We start from the raw sequence: 21,612 nt of genomic DNA, 5'->3' as shown, positions 1-21,612 counted from the left end.
AGGGAAAAGTTAAGAGGCTGGGAGTCATATTTCCTGTAATGTAACAAAGTGTTATAAGATTAGGAACAGTGGGTGAAGATGAAAGAGCAAACGAAGTAGGTCTGGAGGACAGAGGGAATGTGTCTGATAGTAGCATCTGATTAAATCCAGCTGCACATCACCTGAATTCTCTTTCCCAGTCCATCCGACATATTTTAAACTGAAACCCACATCAGCACAAGCAACAGCATCTTATTATACTCCTAGGCACAGTACAGCCTTTGTAACTTCATAATGACTTCACTTTCAAATAACTAGCCTTTCCTAGCTATTCTGATACAAGGCCATTGCTCTCCCCACAAATTCTACCTGACTTAATCACAGATTCTGCAGTATAGAAATAGACCCTTGGGTCAAGTTTGTCCCAAACAGTACTGATGCCTATCAACTTTAATCCCATTTGCTCATATTAGGCTTGTATCTCTCTACTCCTACCCATCCAAATGTCTTTTAAACATTGTAAATGTATCTGCCTCTAATACTTATTCTGGCAGTTCATTCCATATAACCACCATCCACCGTGAAAAATTTGCCCCTCAGATTTTCTCTAAATTCTTTGCCCACCAGTTTTAAACTCCAAACTTCAGAAAAGCTTTTTTATTTCTTATTGTAACTTACAGAACAAATCAAACAACAAAAACAATATATTTTATGACAAATGCCAGTCATAGTAAACCTGATTCTGCTGAAAGTAGATATTGAATTTCACTCCCTAGGCAGCTCCTGAATTTCCTTTTATTTCAGGGTTTCCAGAAATTGCTGTATTCATGTCACTGTATTTTGCCTTGTTTGCATTTCCAATCTTCTGTCCCTCCATTTGTATCTCCTCTGTACAGATCGTGTATGATTAATGATCATTCACCACCCTCTTAAATGGCATCAACAACATGTGCCATCCTGATTCTCTTGATATCTACTTCATTATGATCCCTCATTTTGTTTACTTCATCCATCTAACAAGTCAAAACACATTTTCTTTTTTACAATTCTGATAAAACATTAGTGATCCAATACATTAACTGTTTCTCAATCCCCACATGCTTCCTGGCCTACAGACTATCTCCAGCATTTGCATTTATCAGCTATCACATTTTCTGGCTTTTAGAAAAGCAGGTGCAGGTTGGCTGACTGCCTGACAATTGCATCACCATTAGCAAGCAAGGATGACCTCATGCTTTCAGCTGCTTGACAAATTCTCATCCCACTCCTACTTTGATCCAGTATCTCAGTCCCAAGCAGCTGTGTGCAAACTCAACGAACATTATTTCATCATCTAGCTTTCCAAGCTCAACATTAAAGTTAATTTCTTATAATCAGCAATTTCCAGCATTAATTCTTTTTCATACTTTGATATGACAGAGAAGTAGATCACTTAGTCTATCGAATATATGCTGACACTTAAGGCACTCCCATGTATTTCCCTCTGGTACCAAAGCGGCAACTTCTCAGGGTAATTTCATGTTTATTAAAATTTCTATACCAACACATTTTAATGCATATTTTTTAGATTTTTATACACTTTCTAGTGAACCATTCAAGTTCAAAAACGAGCATGCCATTTTATTCAGGATGAGGGAGAAAGCCTAGGTCGCAGACAGAACCCGAAGTCAGTATCAAACCAAGTCATTGCAGCAGTATGACAGCAGCTCTACCACTCGTGTGTGCTAGTGCTGCCTTCTTCTAACACCTCTGCTTTCTGAGGAGGCTGAAGAGAGCTGGACTAGGCACATCAAAACTCACATCATTCTACAGATGCACTGGAGGGAGCATCCCAACAAACTGCTTCACTGTATGGTATGGGTATCGCACTGCGGCAGACAGGAAGGCTCTACAACAGGTAATCTAAACTGACTAACTCATCACCAGCACCAGCTTACCTGCCATAAAAGACGTATATACAGAAAGGTGCTGGAAAGGGGCCAGTAACATCATGAAGGATCCCACCCACCCTACTGTTTGTCCTGCTTCCATCAGGGGGAGGAGGTGACATTGCATCCACGCTAGGACCACCAGACTCAAAAGCAGTTATTTTCCCCAAGGAGTAAGGCTGATTAACACCTCCAACCCACTATCCCAGCCCTTCACACCACTATTTTATCATTTCCTGTCAGTCACCTCATGTACAGAAACTCCTGTGCCTAGCACCACTTTATAGACATACAATCTATGTCTATAAACTATCAATATTTTTTATTATTATGTATTCTTTATCTTATTGTGTTTTTTTTTGTGCTGCATCAGATCTAGAGTAACAATAATTTCATTCTCCTTTACACTTGTGTACTGGAAATACATTACACAGTACTTAATCTTGACTAATTGCTAATTTTATTTGTCCTCTTTTTACACCTTCCTCAGGTGTACATTTTGTAACTCATAATTCGACATCACCTTCTTTCAGACTGCACCTCCACACAACAATCTCTTCTGGACTCCAACACATCTGCACTTCCTTCCTGTTCACTCTACTTTTGCCTAGTTTTTCAGCTTGAATATTTTTGGCATTTTCTGCTTCTGTTTTTGAATTCCAGCACCTACGGTATTTCACTTTTCCAGAAAAAAAATCCATTAAGGTTTATAGAAGAGAGGGATTTTAGTGTTACGATCAGGAAGGAGGAAATGAAGTTGTTTGCCAGAAAACAAGTTGAAGGACTTGAAAGAGTTGTGCAATACCATGAGAAGTTTGGGTGTGGTAAATAAACAGAGAATGCTCTTCTCATTAGCAGACATTTCCACACAATGTACAGACCAAGTACAGTGATAAAAGAAATAGAAAGAATTCAGAGAAAACCATTAGTTATGATAAAACCAGTGAATGGTTATGATCTGGAACCTGCAATGATAGAAATATAATCTATTGTAGCAATTAGAGTTCAGTTAGATAGGGAAGTAGAAAATGATTTACTAGAGTGCAATACATGTAAAGAGTAGCGAAATGGAACTGTCTGAAGAGATGGTATGTATTCTTATGGACTGAATGTCTCTGTGTCATGACAATTCAAAATACTGTAAAATTCTGCAATTCACTAACCAAATATTCAGAATGCCCACAAGTAGGGCATCTGGCTCTCCTATATGTTTCCTATACCTCCCTCCCACTCATCAGAGGCCCCAGTTCCTACACCTCGTTTTTAACCTGCCTGGGTCACTAGAAAAAGCTACCATACAAAAACACATACAAAAATAGGTTGAGGTATTAACAGAAATACCATCTAACTATCTTTGTTTTACCGTGTGCATGTTTTATCATACTGTAATTTTGGAAAATTCAGTAATTAAATCCTTAGAAGTCAGAATTCTAAAACTGACCCAACATGGACAGAAGGATCTTAATATGTATTATGTATCAGAGATGTTTGCCTGTGTAGGAGCAACAGACATTGAGGGAATAAATAATTTATACAAAATTGAAAAACATCAGCAGCTCCAGATGAATCAATGAAAGCTCATTTTCTCATCTACACTACTTTCCAGGAATTACATTTTATTAGCATACCTGAATTACACGCAATCGTTTCTTTTCATTAGGCCAACCCTGCAAAAAGTTCAATAATGGGATTATCAGGAGTAAAATAACTAGGCACTTGACAAGCAAATATTTCAGCTGACAATGTAGCAAATCACGAATTGATAGAAATACTTGGTGGGAAACATAGGGCTGATTTTATACAATGTTGTTTCAACTCTACTTCGGTGGAACTACCATACACACCATAAAAATATTTACAAAATTTAGAAACAAGTACACATTAAAAATGTGAGGAAAAGACAATTTACCCTAAAATCAAATGTGGCCAGTTTTTAGAGTCAAAGACCCTGAATGTAAATAAAATAATGTGCAACTGTCTGTTGACCATGACACTGAAGTGAGCCATATGACCATTAGACATAGGAGCAGAATTAGGCCATTTGGCCCATCAAATCTGCTCTGCCATTCAATTATGACTGATCCCTTTATCCCCTCTTCAGCCCCACTCCCCGGCCTTTTCCCCATAATCTTTGATGCCGTGACCAATCACGAACCTGTCAAGTTCTGCCTTAAACACACCCAATGACCTGGCCTTCACATCTGCCTGTGGAAATAAATTCCATAAATTCACCACCCTCAGACAAAAGAAATCTTTCCGCATCTGTTTTAAATGGACATCCCTCTAACCTGAGGCTGTTGTCCTAGACTTTCTCACAAGGGAAACACATCTTCTCTGTCTAGGCCTTTCAACATTCGAAAGATTTCAGTGAGATGCCCTCCATCCTATATTCCAGTGAGAAGAGACCCAGAGCTATCAAATGTTTCTCATATGACAATCCAGAATCATCCTAATGAACTTCCTTTTCTGAGATGAGGAGCCCCAAACTGTTCACAATACTCAAGGTGAGGCCTCATCAGTGCCTTGGAAAGCCTCAGCATTATAGACTTCTTGAAATGAAGGCGAACTTTGCATTTGACTTCCTCAGACTCTACCTGCAAGTTAACCTTTAGGGTATTCTGTATAAAGACTCCCAAGTGCCTTTGCATCTCAGAATTTTTTGGACTTTCCCTCCATGTAGAAAATATTCTGCACATTTATTCCTACTACCAAAGTACATGACCATGCATTTTCCAAAATTGCATTTCATTTGCCACTCTCTTGCCCATTCTCCTAATCTAAGTCATTCTGCAGCCTTCAACACTACCTGCTCCTCCCAATCTTCACATCATCTGCAAAGCATGCATCTACAAAACATAAATCTAAATCTAAAATATTATCATGATTACAATATTTTCTGAGATAACCATTACATATTTTATTGCAATCACTTACAGTAACAGCAATATTGAGGTTAATTTTCAAAACTTGCAGAATTTATATGGAATCATTAGTTATTAGTAAACAGTTATACTAGGATAGGCCACACTAGATTCACTCTAACTACATTTAGACAGCCAAACAATAATATGCTTCAAACACTCTTTGCAATTTCATATGCCATAAAAAATCAAGCAGTCATATTTCCATAATGGAAAATTATTAGTTATGCAAAATTGTAAAGACCAGCAAGATGATGCAATACCCTTTTAAAATAATTAAACAGTAACAATAATTTTAGATAATAAACAATATTCATACCAGCAAAATAATTTTTGTTTGCATTTCAAAAAAAATCAAGTGACCTTTAGTTTGGACAGTGGAGGGGAAGAAGCTGTTCCTAAAAGGTTGAGTGTGCACATTCAGAGGAAATAAGGATGTAGAAAGCATTAAAGTTAGATGCTACTCAAGTTGACAAGATATATTAGTGTTATAAGGTCATATAAAAGAGATATCTGGAGTAGCTTTTTTGCTCCAGGTAAGTTGGACAAGTTGAAGACAAGTACAATGAAAAATAAACTAACTTGACCCTCAATTATGGTATGACATTCGAAATTAGCATCAAAGGGCTATCTCTGGAGATAGAAATGTGCTCTGAGCAAAAGGAGGCACAGTTGAAAGTACCATAAGGATTTACTCTTTATGCAATATGGACTTTGAAGCAGAGGCAAGAAAGTAGTTAACTATTAATGTTCAAATAAAGCTTAAGATGACGGGGAAAAATGATATTTTAGCAGAATTTGTCTACTTTGCCTTAAAAAAATCTATTGGATAGAACTTCTTGATACCACTTTAGAAAGTTACCTGAGCTTGTAGTCCTTAGCCCCATGTTGCCTTTATTAACGTACATGACAAAAAGCTGCAGTTTCCCCCCTTCTCAAAAATTAGATTTGTACAAACATTAATTATGAAACTTCTGTTTTGCTCCATTACGAGGGAAAGGAAATAAAATAAAATCACAGTTGCAGACCCAGCTTTGGACTACTGCAGTTGCAGACTCCTATGAACATCACACTTAATATAATTATTCCAAAATAATGATGGACCTACACCAATCAAAAAATAAGAAAACTCACTAACACACAAGTACGTTTTGGCATTGATTGCCTCAAATCTCTGCTTTAAAGCTGTCAATTCTCAATCCACATTTACCTTCTGGATAAAATTTATGGCATGCCCCATGAGTGCTGGATGATTAACAATAGTAAAGCTGTCCTTGGAATCTGTAATCTTAGTTTGTGCCAACAGATCATCTTCAATCCCAATACCCATCAAGCAAATATCTTGCACAAAGTTTTCAGATGTCCACAAACAGCTGACTGCTGCTTTCACAAATGAATTGTATTGCTGAAATGTTTTCCTGTTCACCTTTAATCCCATATGCAGCTGAAAAACATGGATATCTCAGGTTATCAAATGAGTTATCCAAATTTAAATTTTAATACAAGTTCTAATTCCGTCTGAATATTTTCACATATGAAAAAGCACGTAAAACAAGTGAGTATCGAAATTAACATGATTCTTCAGACAAACTCTGTAGCCAAACTTCTAGAAGTTGCCTAGTTAATTTTTAGTTACCTCAAGATGTGATGTTGCTGTAAAATATATTGAGACAATGGCTTAAGAAAGCAACAGCCAACCCATTGAGCCTAAAGTGAAAAGCTGAAGAGCAAAGTTTCCTTAAAAAGAATCGTTTACACTATTCTTACCAGAGCTGAAAATATTCATATATAGGCAAATACAGCAGACTGCAAACCTGAAAAATCTTAACCCACCCTCACTGATCTGCAGAGTACTTACAGTATCCTTTGTTGACCGAAAGAAGAAACTATTCAAGCTTAAAATTTGAAGATAAAATGTCAAACAAAAAATCACTGTTATTGTGTACACTGCTCTGCATGGGTTTCAACTCAAGAATATGCTGCTTTATAATAATGATTGTAATATGGAGTAAAAGTTCACACAGCAGAAAACATCAAAAACAGGTCAAGAACACAAGAAAAATGAGCAGTTTAAAATTACTTAGTCTCTTGTGAATGTTCCACCATTCATCAAGATCAAGCTGATATTCCAACTCGATTACACTTTCCTTGATTCCTCTAATATTCAGAAAGCTTATCAATTTGTATTTTGAATGCAATCAATAACTGAGTTTCAACAGCCCCATGGTCTAGAGAATTATAAAGATTCACCACCATTCTATGGAGAATTTCTCCTCGTTTCAGTCTCAAATTTTGACACTATACTCTTTAATTGGGGAATCATCTTCCCTGCTTCTACTCTATTAAGATCCTCAAGTATTTCAAGTATTGCAGTAAAATTGCTTCTCATTCTTCTAAGTTCTAGACAATAGGCCCAACCTGCTCCACATCTCCTCATACAAGACTGTCCTATGAAGAACCATTCTGGTGAATCTGTACTGTACTCCTTCTATAGCAAGTACATCCTTATTTGTTAAAAGTAAGAAGACTATACTCCAGGTATCGCCTCACCAAGGCCTTATTTAGATAATTCAGTAAGACAAACATAATTTATCTTTCATAAATACAAGTCAATTCTGCTCAGATTATTCTTTGAGTGTTTTGATATCACATCCTTTACTATTGCCCCCCCCCATGCTGCCACCAGAATGACTATCAACATCAAGCGAGTTAGCAGACCCTCATTTTCTCATTCACCCCCCCCCCCCTTTAAATAATAGGGGTCAGATTTGCTACAACCTGCAGAAACCATTTCAAAATCTATAACATTTTGGAAGATGATAACTATTAGGATCCCGGGCACTACTTTCAAAACACTAGGGGATGAAGATCATATCTGAGGGATTATCAGTTATCAAGTGTTCTAGTAGAATTTCAATACTTGTACTGATTTGTCTTACTTTTTCCATTTGTAAAAGACCCTTAATTTTCCTGTATACCAGGTAAGTTTTATGTATTTATTTAATTTCTCTACCATTCCCAATTATGAAATTCTTCCATGTCTGTAAGGAACCAATATTAGTCCACAGTACTATTAACCCTTCTGCATCTATGATTCATGCAGGTTGACTCCATTGTTCTACTTTCCCTACACGAAAAATAAAATTGTCATGCTTCCTGCTTTTTCTGGCCTCTTAGATTTAGTATTGCAATACAAGGAAATATACATTTGGTGCAATTGAGTTATTTCTTTAGCTGTTAGACATGGAAAAATATGATAGTGGAGAAGCATTTACTTTCCCAATCTTATGCATTCAACCTGCACATCAAGGTTCCTTTTGGTACATTTAAAACCCTGGTTTCAGATTGAGCTTCATTATTTTGAAATCCATGTAACATTCTATCATATTATACTTGCCCTTTCCCAGTAGCTCCTTTACAAGATTAACCTTTCTTGCACAACATACTGATTTAGAAATCTCTCATATACATTCTACCTTGTTATTACTAATCTGATGACGTTTTTCCTCCCCCCTTCCCAATGATTACTGTACAACCTATTAGATGCACCTTTGATTACCCTTCTTATAATATATCCTAAACCATAACTATTAGTCAGTCTAATATACAATGTTTCTCAATGATTTCTGTGCCCTCCTGCTTTGTTCCATTCAAAATTTCTATTTTACAATGCTATCTGCCAAGCCAGGTTCCTTTTATCCATTACACTGGATAATCCCATTAAAACACCATCCCTCCTCCTCCTCTTCCCAAATGTCAAATTTTTGCTTCCAGCTTTAGTTGCCATATTTCCATCATACCAATTCGATCAAACATATTTATGATTATTTACACGATGAATTCATTCACTGTTAGCAAGTTTCCATTCTCCATTTCTTTGTTTCCACTACTTGTGTTGCTCACAGTATTCCTAATTTACACTTTCAATTTACTTTCCCTCTCAGCTTACACTTATTTCAGGTTCCTATCCTTCTTTTGACCTGTATGGGTCTTACTTGCCTCAGTAATAGTTCCAAAGTCCCAGCATGCATGCATTAACTTGCTACATCCTTTTAGTTCCGTACTTATTAGCATGAAGTGCTGGTGGTAATCATGGGACAAAAACCTTCAAACGGCAACCATCTTTACCAGCATCTTCAGCTTCTCACTTTAACAGTTCACTGACCTACATCTGTTTCTAGGAAAGCTTCATTCCAGGCCCCAAAATAATTTAAAGTGTCCTGTCTCAACGAGGAACAACCAGTCACTCTAACATCGGCTATAATGAAATGTTTTGGGAAATTGGCAAATGGCCCACATCAGCAGCAGCCTCCAGGACAATCTGGACCCCTTGTAATTGACATACAGTACATAGAAAATAGATCTGCAGAGTGTGTCATCTCCCTTGCACCTCATTCAGACCAACTGTAACTGGCTTCTAAATTTTCTGACTGGCAGATCTCAGTTGATTAGAATTGGTCATAATAATCCATCTGAAACCTGTACAACCATAAGTGAAAGGAGCAGAATTAGGCCATTCAGCTCATCAAGTTTGCTCCGCCAATCAATCATGGCTCACTCATTTTCCTGCTGAGCCCCATTCTCTGCCTTCTCCACATAACCTGCCAAAAAGCCAATCCATTATCCATGCTAGCATCTTTCCTGTATCTTGTTAAGTATCCTCATGTGCAGCACCTTTGTCTATCCCACATTTTATTTCTTCGAAGAATTCCAACACATTTGTCAGGCAAGATTTTCCCTTAAAGAAACCATGGTGACTACGGCCTATTTTTATCACGTCCCTCCAAGTACCTGGAAACCTCATCCTTTACAATTAACTCTAACATCTTCAAAACAGGCCCTAAACAGTCCTTCTAGGTGAGGCAATACTTCACCTGTGAGTCTGTTGGGGTCATTTACTGTGCTTGGTGCTCCTGGTATGGCCTCCTGTACATCGGTGATACCCGACATAGATTAGGAGACTGCTTTGCTGAGCATCTACACTTTGTCCGGCAGATCAAGGGGGATCTCCCTGTGGCCACCCATTTTAAGTCTACTTCCTATTCCCATTCCGATATGCACTAGGGCAGGAATGGGTTCTCAATATTCCTGGATTTCAGTGCTTTCAAAGGGATGGGGGGGTGGAAAGCAGAAGAGGGGTGGCATTACTGGTCAGAGATACTATTACAGCTACAGAAAGGGTGGGTAATGTAGCAGGATCCTCTTTTGAATCAGTATGGGTGGAAGCCAGGAACAGGAAGGGAGCAGTTACTCTATTGGGAGTACTCTACAGGGCCCCCGGTAGCAGCAGAGATAACGAGGAGCAGACTGGGAGGCAGATTTTGGAAAGGTGCAAAAATAACAGGGTTGTTATCATGGGTGACTTTAACTTCCTTAATATTGATTGGCACCTGATTAGTTCCAATGGTTCAGATGGGGCAGAGTTTGTTAAGTGTGTCCAGGATGGATTCCTGTCACAGTATATTGGCAGGCCGACTAAGGGGAATGCCATACTAGATCTAGTATTAGGTAACGAACCAGGTCAGGTCACAGATCTGTCAGTGAGTGAGCATCTGGGGGACAGTGACCACTGCTCCCTGGCCTTTAGCATTATCATGGAAAAGGATAGAATCAGAGAGGACAGGAAGTTTTTTAATTGGGGAAAGGCAAATTATGAGGCTGAAAGGATAGAACTTGCAGGTGTGAATTGGGATGATGTTTAGGGACCTCTTACAGGATGTTAGGGATAAATTTGTCCTGGTAAGGAAGATAAAGAATGGTAGGGTGAAAGAACCATGGGTGATAAGTGAGGTAGAAAATCTCATCAGGTGGAAGAAGGCAGCATACACGAGGTTTAGGAAGCAAGGATCAGATGGGTCTATTGAGGAATATAGGGTAGCAAGAAAGGAGCTTAAGAAGGGGCTTAGGAGAGCAAGAAGGGGGCATGAGAAGGCCTTGGTGAGCAGGGTAAAGGAAAACCCCAAGGCATTCTTCAATTATGTGAAGTACAAAAGGATGACAGGAGTGAAGATAGGACAGATTCGAGATAAAGGTGGGAAGATGTGCCTGGAGGCTGTGGAAGTGAGCGAGGTCCTCAATGAATACTTCTCTTCGGTATTCACCAGTGAGAGGGAACTTGATGACGGTGAGGACAATATGAGTGAGGTTGATGTTCTGGAGCATGTCGATATTAAGGGAGAGGAGGTGCTAGAGTTGTTAAAATACATTAGGACGGATAAGTCCCTAGGGCCTGACGCAATATTCCCCAGGCTGCTCCACGAGGTGAGGGAAGAGATTGCTGAGTCTCTGGTGTAGGATCTTTACGCCCTCATTGTCCACGGGAATGGCACTGGAGGATTGGAGGGAGGTGAATGTTGTCCCCTTGTTCGAAAAAGGTAGGAGGGATAGTCCGGATAATTATAGACCAGTGAGTCTTACATCTGTGGTGGGAAAGCTGTTGGAAAAGATTCTTAGAGATAGGATCTATGGGCATTTAGAGAATCATGGTCTGATTAGGGACAGTCAGCATGGCTTTGTGAAGGGCAGATTGTGTCTAACAAGTCTGATAGAGTTCTTTGAGGAGGTGACCAGGCATATAGATGAGGGTAGCGCTGTGGATGTGATCTACATGGATTTTAGTAAGGCATTTGACAAGGTTACACATGGTAGGCTTACTCAGAAAGTCAGAAGGCATGGGATTCAGGGAAGTTTGGCCAAGTGGATTCAGAATTGGCTTGCCTGCAGAAAGCAGAGGGTCGTGGTGGAGGGAGTACATTCAGATTTGAGGGTTGTGACTAGTGGTGTCCCAAAAGGATCGGTTCTGAGACCTCTACTTTTCGTGATTTTTATTAACGACCTGGATGTGGGGGTGGAAGGGTGGGTTGGCAAGCTTGCAGATGACACAAAGGTTGGTGGTGTTGTGGATAGAGCAAAGGATTGTCGATGATTGCAGAGAGACATTGATAGGATGCAGAAGTGGTCTGAGAAGTGGTAAATGGAGTTTAACCCAGAGAATTGTGAGGTGGTACACTTGGAATGACAACCTCCAAGTCAGAGTGCAAAGTAAATGGCAGGATACTTGGAAGTGTGGAGGAGCAGAGGGATCTGGGGGTACATATCCACAGATCCCTGAAAGTTGCCTCACAGGTAGATAGGGTAGTTAAGAAAGCTTATTCAGTGTTAGCTTTCATAAGTTGAGGTATAGAGTTTAAGAGTTGCGAGGTAATGATGCAGCTCTATAAAGCTCTGGTTATGCCACACTTGGAGTACTGTGTCCAGTTCTGGTCACCTCACTATAGGAAGGATGTGGAAGCATTGGAAAGGGTACAGAGGAGATTTACCAGGATGCTGCCTGGTTTAGAGAGTATGCATTATGATCAGAGATTAAGGGAGCTAGGGCATTTCTCTTTGGAGAGAAGGAGGATGAGAGGAGACATGATAGAGGTATACAAGATATTAAGAGGAATAGATAAAGTGGACATCTAGCTCCTTTTCCCCAGGGCACCACTGCTCAATACAAGAGAAAATGGCTTTAAGGTAAGGGGAGGAAAGTTCAAGGGGGATATTAGAGGAAGGCTTTTTACTCAGTGAGTAGTTGGTGTGTGGAATGTACTGTCTGAGTCAGTGGTGGAGGCAGATACACAAGTGAAATTTAAGAGAATTGACAGGTATATGGAGTAATTTAAGGTGAGGAGTTATATGGGAGGTAGGGTTTGAGGGTCAGCACATCATTGTGGGTCGAAGGGCCTATACTGTGCTGTACTATTCTGTGTTCAATGTTCTATCTGTGGCCTCCTTCACTGTCATGATGAGGCCACACTTAGGTTGGAGGAACAACACCTTATATTCTGTTTGGGTAGCCTCCAACCTGATGGCATGAACATCAATTTCTCAAACTTAGAGGTGTCTGTAACAACATTATGGGCTTTTTCTTGGTTAGTCAGGTCTACAATGGATGCAATCTCACTGGCTCTCCACTCGGCCTTGGATCACCTGGACAATTGTGTGTGTGTGTGTGTGTGTCTGTCTGTGTCTGTGTCTGTGTCTGTGTGTCTGTGTCTGTGTGTCTGTGTCTGTGTGTCTGTGTGTGTGTGCCTGTGTCTGTGTGTGTGTCTGTGTGTGTGTGTGTGTGTGTGTGTGTGTGTGTGTGTGTGTGTGTGTGTGTGTGTGTGTGTGTGTGTGTGTGTGTGTGTGTGTGTGTGTGTGTGTGTGTGTGTGTGTCCCCGTCGGTCTCGAGAGGCCTGGGCAGGGTTGTATGGGAGACCGGCAGTTGCCCAAGCTGCAGGCCTTCCCCTCTCCACGCCACCGATGTTGTCCAGGGGAAGGGCACTAAGACCCATGCAGCTTGGCACCGGCGTCGTTGCAGAGCAATGGGTTGTTAAGTGTCAAGGACACAAAAACACTGCCTCAGCTGAGGCTCGAACCAGTGACCTTCAGGTTACTAGTCAGATGCCTTGCCCACTAGGCCATGCGCCAACACCTGGACAATAGTAGTACTTATGCTAGACTGTTGTTTGTTGACTGCAGTTCTGTGTTCAACTCAATCATATCCTCAGTTCTAATCAAAAAGCTCCAAAATCTGGGCCTTCCTCAGCGGAAGACCAGTCTGCAGATAAGAAATAACATCTCTTCCTTGCTGAGGATTAACATTGGCGCACTTCAAGGATGTGTGCCTAGCACACTGCTCTCCTATGTCTACACCTGTGATTGTGTAGCTAGACACAGCTCAAATGCAGCTATAAGTTTGCCAATGATAACTATTGTTGGCAGAACTTCATATGGTGATGAGGTGTTGTACAGGAGCAAGATAGATCAGCTGGTTGATTGGTGTCATAGCAACAACCTTGCACTCAACGTCAGTAAGACCAATAAATTGATAATGGACTTCAGGAAGGGGAAGTCAAGGGAACACACAGCAGTCTTCATGGAAGGATCAGAAGTATTCATTCCCAAAGATGCTGCCTGACCTGTGAGTTCCACCAACATTTTGTGCATGTTGTTCTTGATTAGTAAGGGTATCAAAGCTGATGAGGCTGAAGAATAGGGTTGAGAGAGAATAAATCAGCCATGATCAAATTGTGGAACATACTCAATGGGCTGGATGGCCCAACTCTGCTCCTATGTTATTGGTCTCAAAGGGGGCAGACAAGCTGTCAACAAAATGTTGGAATCCATATTAACAGCACATTTAATAACAATACTAGTCAAATCTACTGTTTCCTGAGCATGTACCACATAGGGTGGATCAACAGAAACTCATGGAAATCATAGTTTGAATACTCAAAACAATTTGATTAGGCATGTAAAAGATAGATGATTAATTAAATACCAAGAAACAATAAATGGGTAGTTTAAGACCATATATAGGAGCAGAATTAGGCCATTTGTTCCATTGAATCTGCTCCACCAGTTCATCATTGCTGCTCCACTTTCTTCTCAGCCCCAATCTCCTGCCTTTTCCCCATATCCCTTCGTGCCCTGACTAATAATTTGGAAGACTGTATCTAGTAGGTCTCACTGAGGTCAGTATCTTTGGCCCTTTGTCCATATACAGTTTATATTACTAACTTCAATGAAAAGATAGTATCATGATTCAAAGCAAGTTTGCAAGTATGCTATGAAGATTTGAAGTTCCATAGTCTTATCCTGCTTCTTCTTTTGGTCTTACCTTTAAGAGACCTTAAAATGTCAGTGTTTGACCTAGCTCAATAAATTGGGACTGTTGCCAAATATACTGTAAGTTGCCAGGTGGTATACAAATTCAAACCCCTTCAAGGAGGATACAGGAATAAACATTTCCCTTCTGGCACTCAATTAAATATAATGTAATATTTACTTTAGTCATATGATACAACAAATCACTGAGTCATTTCTGTCTTTTCGTGAACTTCTAGCATTCGTTTTCTCCCCCTCAGAGCAATTTTAGATCTCATTCATCTCCCCTACTTGCACATCTCCCAGACATGCCTTTTAGTAACATCTAGCCTTTATTATCTTTTTTCCTAGTCAGAACTAGCACTATTTTTCATTCAATCTCTCCAGTCTCTTCCCTATCACAGACTTCAGTTACTTCCATCCCTCCCAATTGTTCCATTTCCAACTGATAGCTACCGATAAAAGGTTATCCATCTATTACAGCAACTCTCTCCCCATTTCCACTCTTTTTAATTTTGTATTTCAGAATACTACTGTGAGTTGTATTGAACAAGTTGGTCATCTGTTGTCAAATTAAATCAGCTATAGTTAAAGGGTAGTTTTGGGAGGCTGGGAACTAGTTTTATGATTTAGACATAGCAAAGTATTTGATTTACTTGCAGGCACTCACCTTCTAAGACTGATCACACTTATCCAGCAGTTTACAAAGCATTCTGGAAGGATTCAGACTTACACTTATTTAATAAATAAATAAAATAACCAGAGTTATTGGACTCACGGTAAACTTATCAATACTAATAACCATCCATGAGCATAATCTCATGATTATACGATTTTAATATACCATCAAATATGTGGGTTTCATACAAACTAAGTGATTAGTAAAACCAAAACAGCATTTCACTATTTGAAAAAAGCATCAGAACCACACTGCAATGCAAATCTGAAAGATACAATTTTGCAGTTCTCAAAGGTTCTTCTGCTATAATATCCTTACATTTTTGCTTGGATCCAAAGACTTCAAAGCTACAAGATTTGTACGATACCTGAAAAATAGAGAATTAATGTTTTTTCATACATTTGTATATTATTTGTACAAAAGTAAACTGCAGACAGAAATAAACTTCAAAAAGATTAAATATTTTCTTCCTATCTATTTTGTTCAAAAAAACTAATATTCAAAGAGGGTGCCTTATTCAGGTTGAAGAAAGGCTCAAGCTACTAACATTTCAAGTAAACATTCATTTATTGGAATTGATGAGACCAGTTTTAGTGAAACGTTATTGACCTGAAACATTATCCTAGTTTATTTTTCTGCAGATGCTGCTGGCCTTGTTGAGTATTTTCAGTATTTTATTAATATAATTTTCTGTAAAATCTTGCCCTTTCTACCAAAGTAGAGGGCTTGAATATTTAATTAAACAGATGCTTTTAATCAGTATAGGGAAATGGAGAAGATTTGGATAACATTATTGGCCCACAAACTTTAGAAGACATGCCCAATGAAGAGTAAAGGGAGACAAAATATACAAAGCTAGAGTTATAGATGCAAAGATTACAAGAGAGGGAGGAAAATGTCAGCTTGGCAGAGGTTGCAGAGGTATGAAGACGCCAAGCCATGGAAAGATTCAAATGAGGAAATCTGTATCAAACCTTGATGCTTAAATGATACAGGAAAACAGAAAAGTGGCGTAGACAATAATACATATTTATTGGAAATAATCAATGTATATGAAACAAACACCCATAACCTGCCTCAATATTACTTGTTAGTGGTATCTGTTGATCAGCCTGAGCCAGCAAAATGCATCGAATCCCAAATTCAGATTCTCCTCTCTCATTAATATTAGAAATCCTGTTTTACATGCTTCAATTTTTTGTCATTTAATCGTGCTTACTAAGCTCCCACATATAGTGCTATACGGGGTGATATCTATTATTATCAAACTTAGTTTGTTATTCCGTAAAATTGTCAAGCATCTCAAGCACCTGTCTAACCAGCTAATTGGAAATGGATAAATTAGCTTAGTGCAAGATATGATAGGACTGGGAACGCTGCTTTGCCTCAGCAGAAGCTTATGAAGTCATAGAAAATGAGCAAGCTTCACGCAGACAGCATCACAGGTCAGGAGCAAACCTGGGTCATTGGAGCTGAGAGGCAGAAGTACTAATAGCTGTCCCACTGCACTACCATGAGTTGCAATAATTACCACTGAACTGTAAAGCTCAGTACCCCTGGAGTGAATGGACTACTTAGTATGCTCACCCAGAGCATGTTGCATGTTAAAGGCAGAAAGAGAACAGGCATACTAAAAAGGCTTTAGTCATGATCAAATAATAAAACTGCAACTAAGTAAGGCAGCACTAGAGAGACAGGCTGTAAGGTGTGAATGTTTCAAGCACAAGGCAATCATTATGGAAATTGGAAGGTGCATTACCAGCTTACGTTGCCAAATAGAACTCGAAGAAATTGAGGAAGGTGAGCAGTGTTTCTTAAAATGAAAAAATACAAAAAAGGTTTCAAACAGGAGTTGCAGAGCCATTTGCATTTACAACCAAATTTAAAATTCCAAGTTTCTCCTCTGCTTTATGGGTTTTGAGGTACATAATGAAGGCAATACAAGGACCAAAACTCTTCCACATACAGTTTACAGGTCAGTTGAGTAACTTCAGGTTGGTGCACTGGTTCTACCATTTATCCAGAACTTCTTTGTTCATTCAATAAATGGCTAAGATGATTAATAGGCTGTTACTATCAACCCACATTTCTCCAACAATTAATTATTTTTCTTCCCATTTTTTATTTCCAAAGGCTTTCCCATCATCACTGAGTGGACTACAGTTGCTTGGCATAAACCTTTACCTTTTTTTTGACAAGGGATGACACATTTATTGTTTTCCACTTCTCTTGCACATGCCTTACATTGAGATCTGGAAGATTAGGAGCCCTCTTTCCCTCAGCAGCTACAGATTTATTTGACCCTGACCAGCTGACATTTGCACTGCGGGCAGACAACCATTCCTGTATTCAATATTCACCCCATCCATTACCTCCATATTTTATTATTGAGATTTAAGCAGCATTCTCTTCCATGATAAAAACATAAAATAATCATTTAGTATACATGCCTTGCCCTTTGCTCAATGCACAAATTTAATTTAGAATCAATTTGTCTCCATTGCTCTTAATATGTGCTTACTAAATAACTTGAAATCTCGAGTTAATAAGGGAAAGAGAGGTAAACCATAAATTCCACATTATTCTTTGTTAAGAACTTACAATGAACTTAAGATTTATCTAATCTGTTTTGGTTATGATTCCTACATGTCTACTACTGGAAATAGCAACTTTTCATGCATGTGTGTAGCTGAAAGATATGGTCAACAACTTGGCTGACTATGGACTTCCACTAATCTGTAACATAGTGGTCGCCAACCCGTCAATCGTGATCTACTGGTCAATCTTTGAGACTTTCCCAGTAGATCCCGAAAAAAAATGAAAAATAAATACACAAATACTGTTGAGAGATTGTTTCCAGGTTGCAGGGTTTTAGTTCCGTTCTTTCTGCCCAGTGCGCATGCATGTAGCTCCCCCGCCACACACTTGACTACATAGTGTACTTAAGTGGTCCCCAAGCACCGGGCTGCAAGGAAACGATATGAGTCAGCTGCACCTTTCCTCATTCCCTGTCACATCCACTGTTGAATTTGAACCTACGCAAGGTCATCAGTCACCTAAACGCAGTGATACCCTCGCGCCAGGGATCACTGGTTGGCCTCGGGCAGCCGGTGGGAAATGCCATTGCTACCAGCCTGGAACACGGACAGATGGACGCCGCCTCTGAAGCTATGTTCATGGGGAACCTGGTGCTAAAATATTCGCAGTCAACCTAATTCGGCTTCAGTGTTTTGTAACTGGCAGAGCAGCTACCTCGCTGCGATCTACTGAAGAAAACTTTTTTTGGCCGACAGATCCTACAAGGGGGGGCGGGCCCTGACGCACTCCTTGCTCGGTCGGTCGCTCTCTCCAGACTGCGACCGTCTCTGGCCCTTACCTTGTCCTCTCACCCCACCCACGACCAGCCGCACCTGGCCAAGGCAGCTGGCGGTGGGCAGGCGGGAGGCTGGAGTTTGGGCCTGGAGGCTGTCTAATGAGGCAATGAAGCCCTCAAAACTGCTTCGGTACCCTGAGTCCAAGCACCCTGCACTTAAAGACAAACCCACTGAGTTTTTTTCAGCGGAAAAATCGTGAGCAAACAGGACAGCAGCTGAGAGCCAAGTGGCACGAAAACTAAATTGCAGAACAGACTGGACATAAGGAACCTGCTTCAAGTATTGCTGTATTCCCGTCATGTTTAACCACCCCCCCCCCCCCCCCCCACCGCCGGCCAGTCCGCAAGAATATTGTCAATACTAAATTGGCCTGCAGCGCAAAGAACGGGTGGGGACCCCTGTTGTTCATACATTATTTCTACTTCTGGGCTGCGGGGTTTTACTTCCGGTCTTTTCTGCCCCCGGTGAGCATGCGTGTAACTAATTGATTTGGGGTCGATCTTGCCTTTCACTAAGGCCGAGGTAGGGGATCTTGGGCTTAAAAAGGTTGGTGACCACTACTGTAACAGGTGCAAATGGAGATAAATTGTATTTGGGAGCAGAATATCAGCTATTTTTCTGATTCATGAACCAACAATTATCAAATTGCTACCCTCATTCCCATTGATTAATTCAACATTTACCAGAGTACAAACTCGGGACCCCAGTCTATAACATTTTGCAGTGTTACGAGGTAGTATCTCATTTTACTAACTCACATCAATCAGTAAAGATACCAGGAAGATTACTTATTTCAGAAATTACAATCACCAAATAATAAAATCATTCTCTCTTATTTGAGATGAATCAACAGTGCATTCTTCCAACAGCATCTTAAATATAACAACAATTCAGAAGGTTATGAACATAAGAATTTTTAAGGGGCATAAGCTCATTTGCAAGTTAGTCTCTAGCTTAAATGGAATCAGAGTGATAGGGCTGAGGATGGAGCAGCTGATAAGGCAAAACTGCAGTCAGTGAAAAGAGGTGAAATAAAACACGGAGCAAAATTAAAAAGGGTGATGAATACAGAAATAAAGGAATTATATTTGAATGCACATGGTATATGAAATACCATAAGACATAGGAGCAGAATTAGGTTATTTGGCCTATCGAGTCTGCTCCACCATTTTATCATGGTTGATACATTTCTCTCTTAGCCACAATTTCCTGCCTTCTCCCCGTACCCCATCATGCCCTGACAAAGCAAGAACCTATCAACCTCTGCCTTAAATATACCCAATGATATGGCCTTCACAACCGCCTATGAGAACAATTTCCAGATTCACCACTTTCTGGCTAAATGCCCCCTCATCTCTGTTCTAAATGGACGTCCCTCTATTGAGGTTGCGTCCTCTGGTCTTAAGATTCCTCCACCATGGGAAACATTCTCTCCATGTCCACTCTATCAAGGCCTTTCAACAATCAGTTTCAATGATATTTCCTGCTCATTCTTCTGAATTCCAGTGAGTACAAGCCCAGAACCATCAAGTGCTCCTCATACAATAAGCCTTTCAATCCCAGAATCATTGTAGTGAATCTCCTATGAACCTTCTCCGATGTCAGCACTTCCTTTCTTACACAAGGGGCACAAAACTGCTCACAATACTCCAAATGGGGTCTCACCAGTGCCTTATAAAGCCTCAGCAGTACATCCTTGCTTTTATATTCTAGTCCTCTCCTGACTAATATCTTTCTTGATATTTTCTTGGTTAGTCAGGATGTTAAAGGTCATGGGGAGAAGGCAGGAAAATGAGGTTGAGAGGACAATAAATCAGATGGTATGACAGAGAAGACTCAATGGGCCGGGTTGCAGGTAAGCATAAAGTATTTCCTCCCTGGTGGATACCACTGGGAGTTTCCTTATATGTCTACTTGGATGACAAACTTTAGGATATTATATGTATTTCACAAATATCTTATACCAGTGGGATGCAACAAAGAAGATAAACCACTTACCTATGCATCATATGGCACAGCTGATTCAGAGTCACTGATTCCAAACTCAATAGTGCTGGATAGAAGATACCATCAGGTGGCATAATTACCATGGGTAGACCATATTTCAAATACATCTCAGAAACCTGAGAACAAAATATAATAGAACTATAACAGTATGAAACATCAAATGAAAGTAAAAAGGGAGGATAAATTTCAAGTAAGTGCAGTATGAGCCAAGGGTCTTTAAGAGCAGAAAAATTTAGTCAAAAACACAGTTTTATGTCAAGATTGAAGTGTTAGCTTCCATGGTATTCTGTGTGAATCACTAAAGACATATACTGTATAGAAAGTAATCACAAAGGCCAATGGTTATGTTCATATCTATTTTAAGATATATGTGTTTATAAGTAGAGATGTCTTTTTCTAAATATATAGAAATGGAAAGACCACTTCTGGAACTTTATGTACAGATGGGGGAAGCAGAGTTAGGGAGTACAGGCAAAGGATTGGTGTAGTCAGGCATGGTCCATGAACACCATCTCTTTATTCCTTTCTTATACTACTTAGTTACTTTGCAATTTATATTAATCTTATGTCTTTGCACTCTACTACTACCACAAAAAAGCAACTTTACGTCATTTAAGACAGTGATAATAAACCTTATTGATTCTGATTCTGAACCCTCAACTAGAAAGGGGAGGAGGGAAGAGAAGAGAGCGATAGTTTTAGGGGATTCTATAGTCAGGGGGGCAGATAGGAGATTTTGTGGGGCAGATCGGGAGTCTCGGATGGTATGTTGCCTCCCTGGTGCCAGGGTCCGGGACATCTCAGATCGGGTGCAGGCTATTCTTGAGAACAAGGGCATGAACCCAGATGTAGTGGTCCATATAGGGACCAACGATGTAGGTAAGGTGAGTGAGGGGGTCCTGCTTAGAGAGTTCAGGGAGTTAGGAGGGAAGCTGAAAGGCAGGACCTCCAGGGTGACAATCTCGGGATTGCTACCTGTGCCACATGCAAGTGAGGCGAAGAATAGAATGATTATGCACATTGATACGAGGCTGAGAACATGGTGCAGGAAGGAAGGGTTCAGGTTTTTGGATAATTGGTCTTTGTTCCAG

General features: G+C 39.9%; 1 protein-coding gene across 1 annotated transcript in view; it reads right to left on the bottom strand.

The window, feature by feature from the left end:
* The window catches only part of cenpi (centromere protein I), an 89,877-nt gene that overhangs the window by 8,127 nt on the left and 60,138 nt on the right, over positions 1-21,612 (bottom strand). The window contains exons 16-19 of the mRNA XM_059977076.1: positions 20,513-20,637; positions 15,459-15,507; positions 6,039-6,272; positions 3,536-3,574 (exon numbers count right to left, since the gene is read on the bottom strand). Coding sequence (XP_059833059.1) covers positions 3,536-3,574; positions 6,039-6,272; positions 15,459-15,507; positions 20,513-20,637 — 447 coding nt within the window. The remainder of the gene's footprint in view (positions 1-3,535; positions 3,575-6,038; positions 6,273-15,458; positions 15,508-20,512; positions 20,638-21,612) is intronic.

The sequence above is a fragment of the Hypanus sabinus genome, chromosome 8, assembly GCF_030144855.1.
Source record: "Hypanus sabinus isolate sHypSab1 chromosome 8, sHypSab1.hap1, whole genome shotgun sequence".
Lineage (NCBI taxonomy): Eukaryota > Metazoa > Chordata > Chondrichthyes > Myliobatiformes > Dasyatidae > Hypanus > Hypanus sabinus.
Note: the sequence above shows the minus strand (reverse complement) of the source record. Positions and strands in the feature narration are given on the sequence as shown.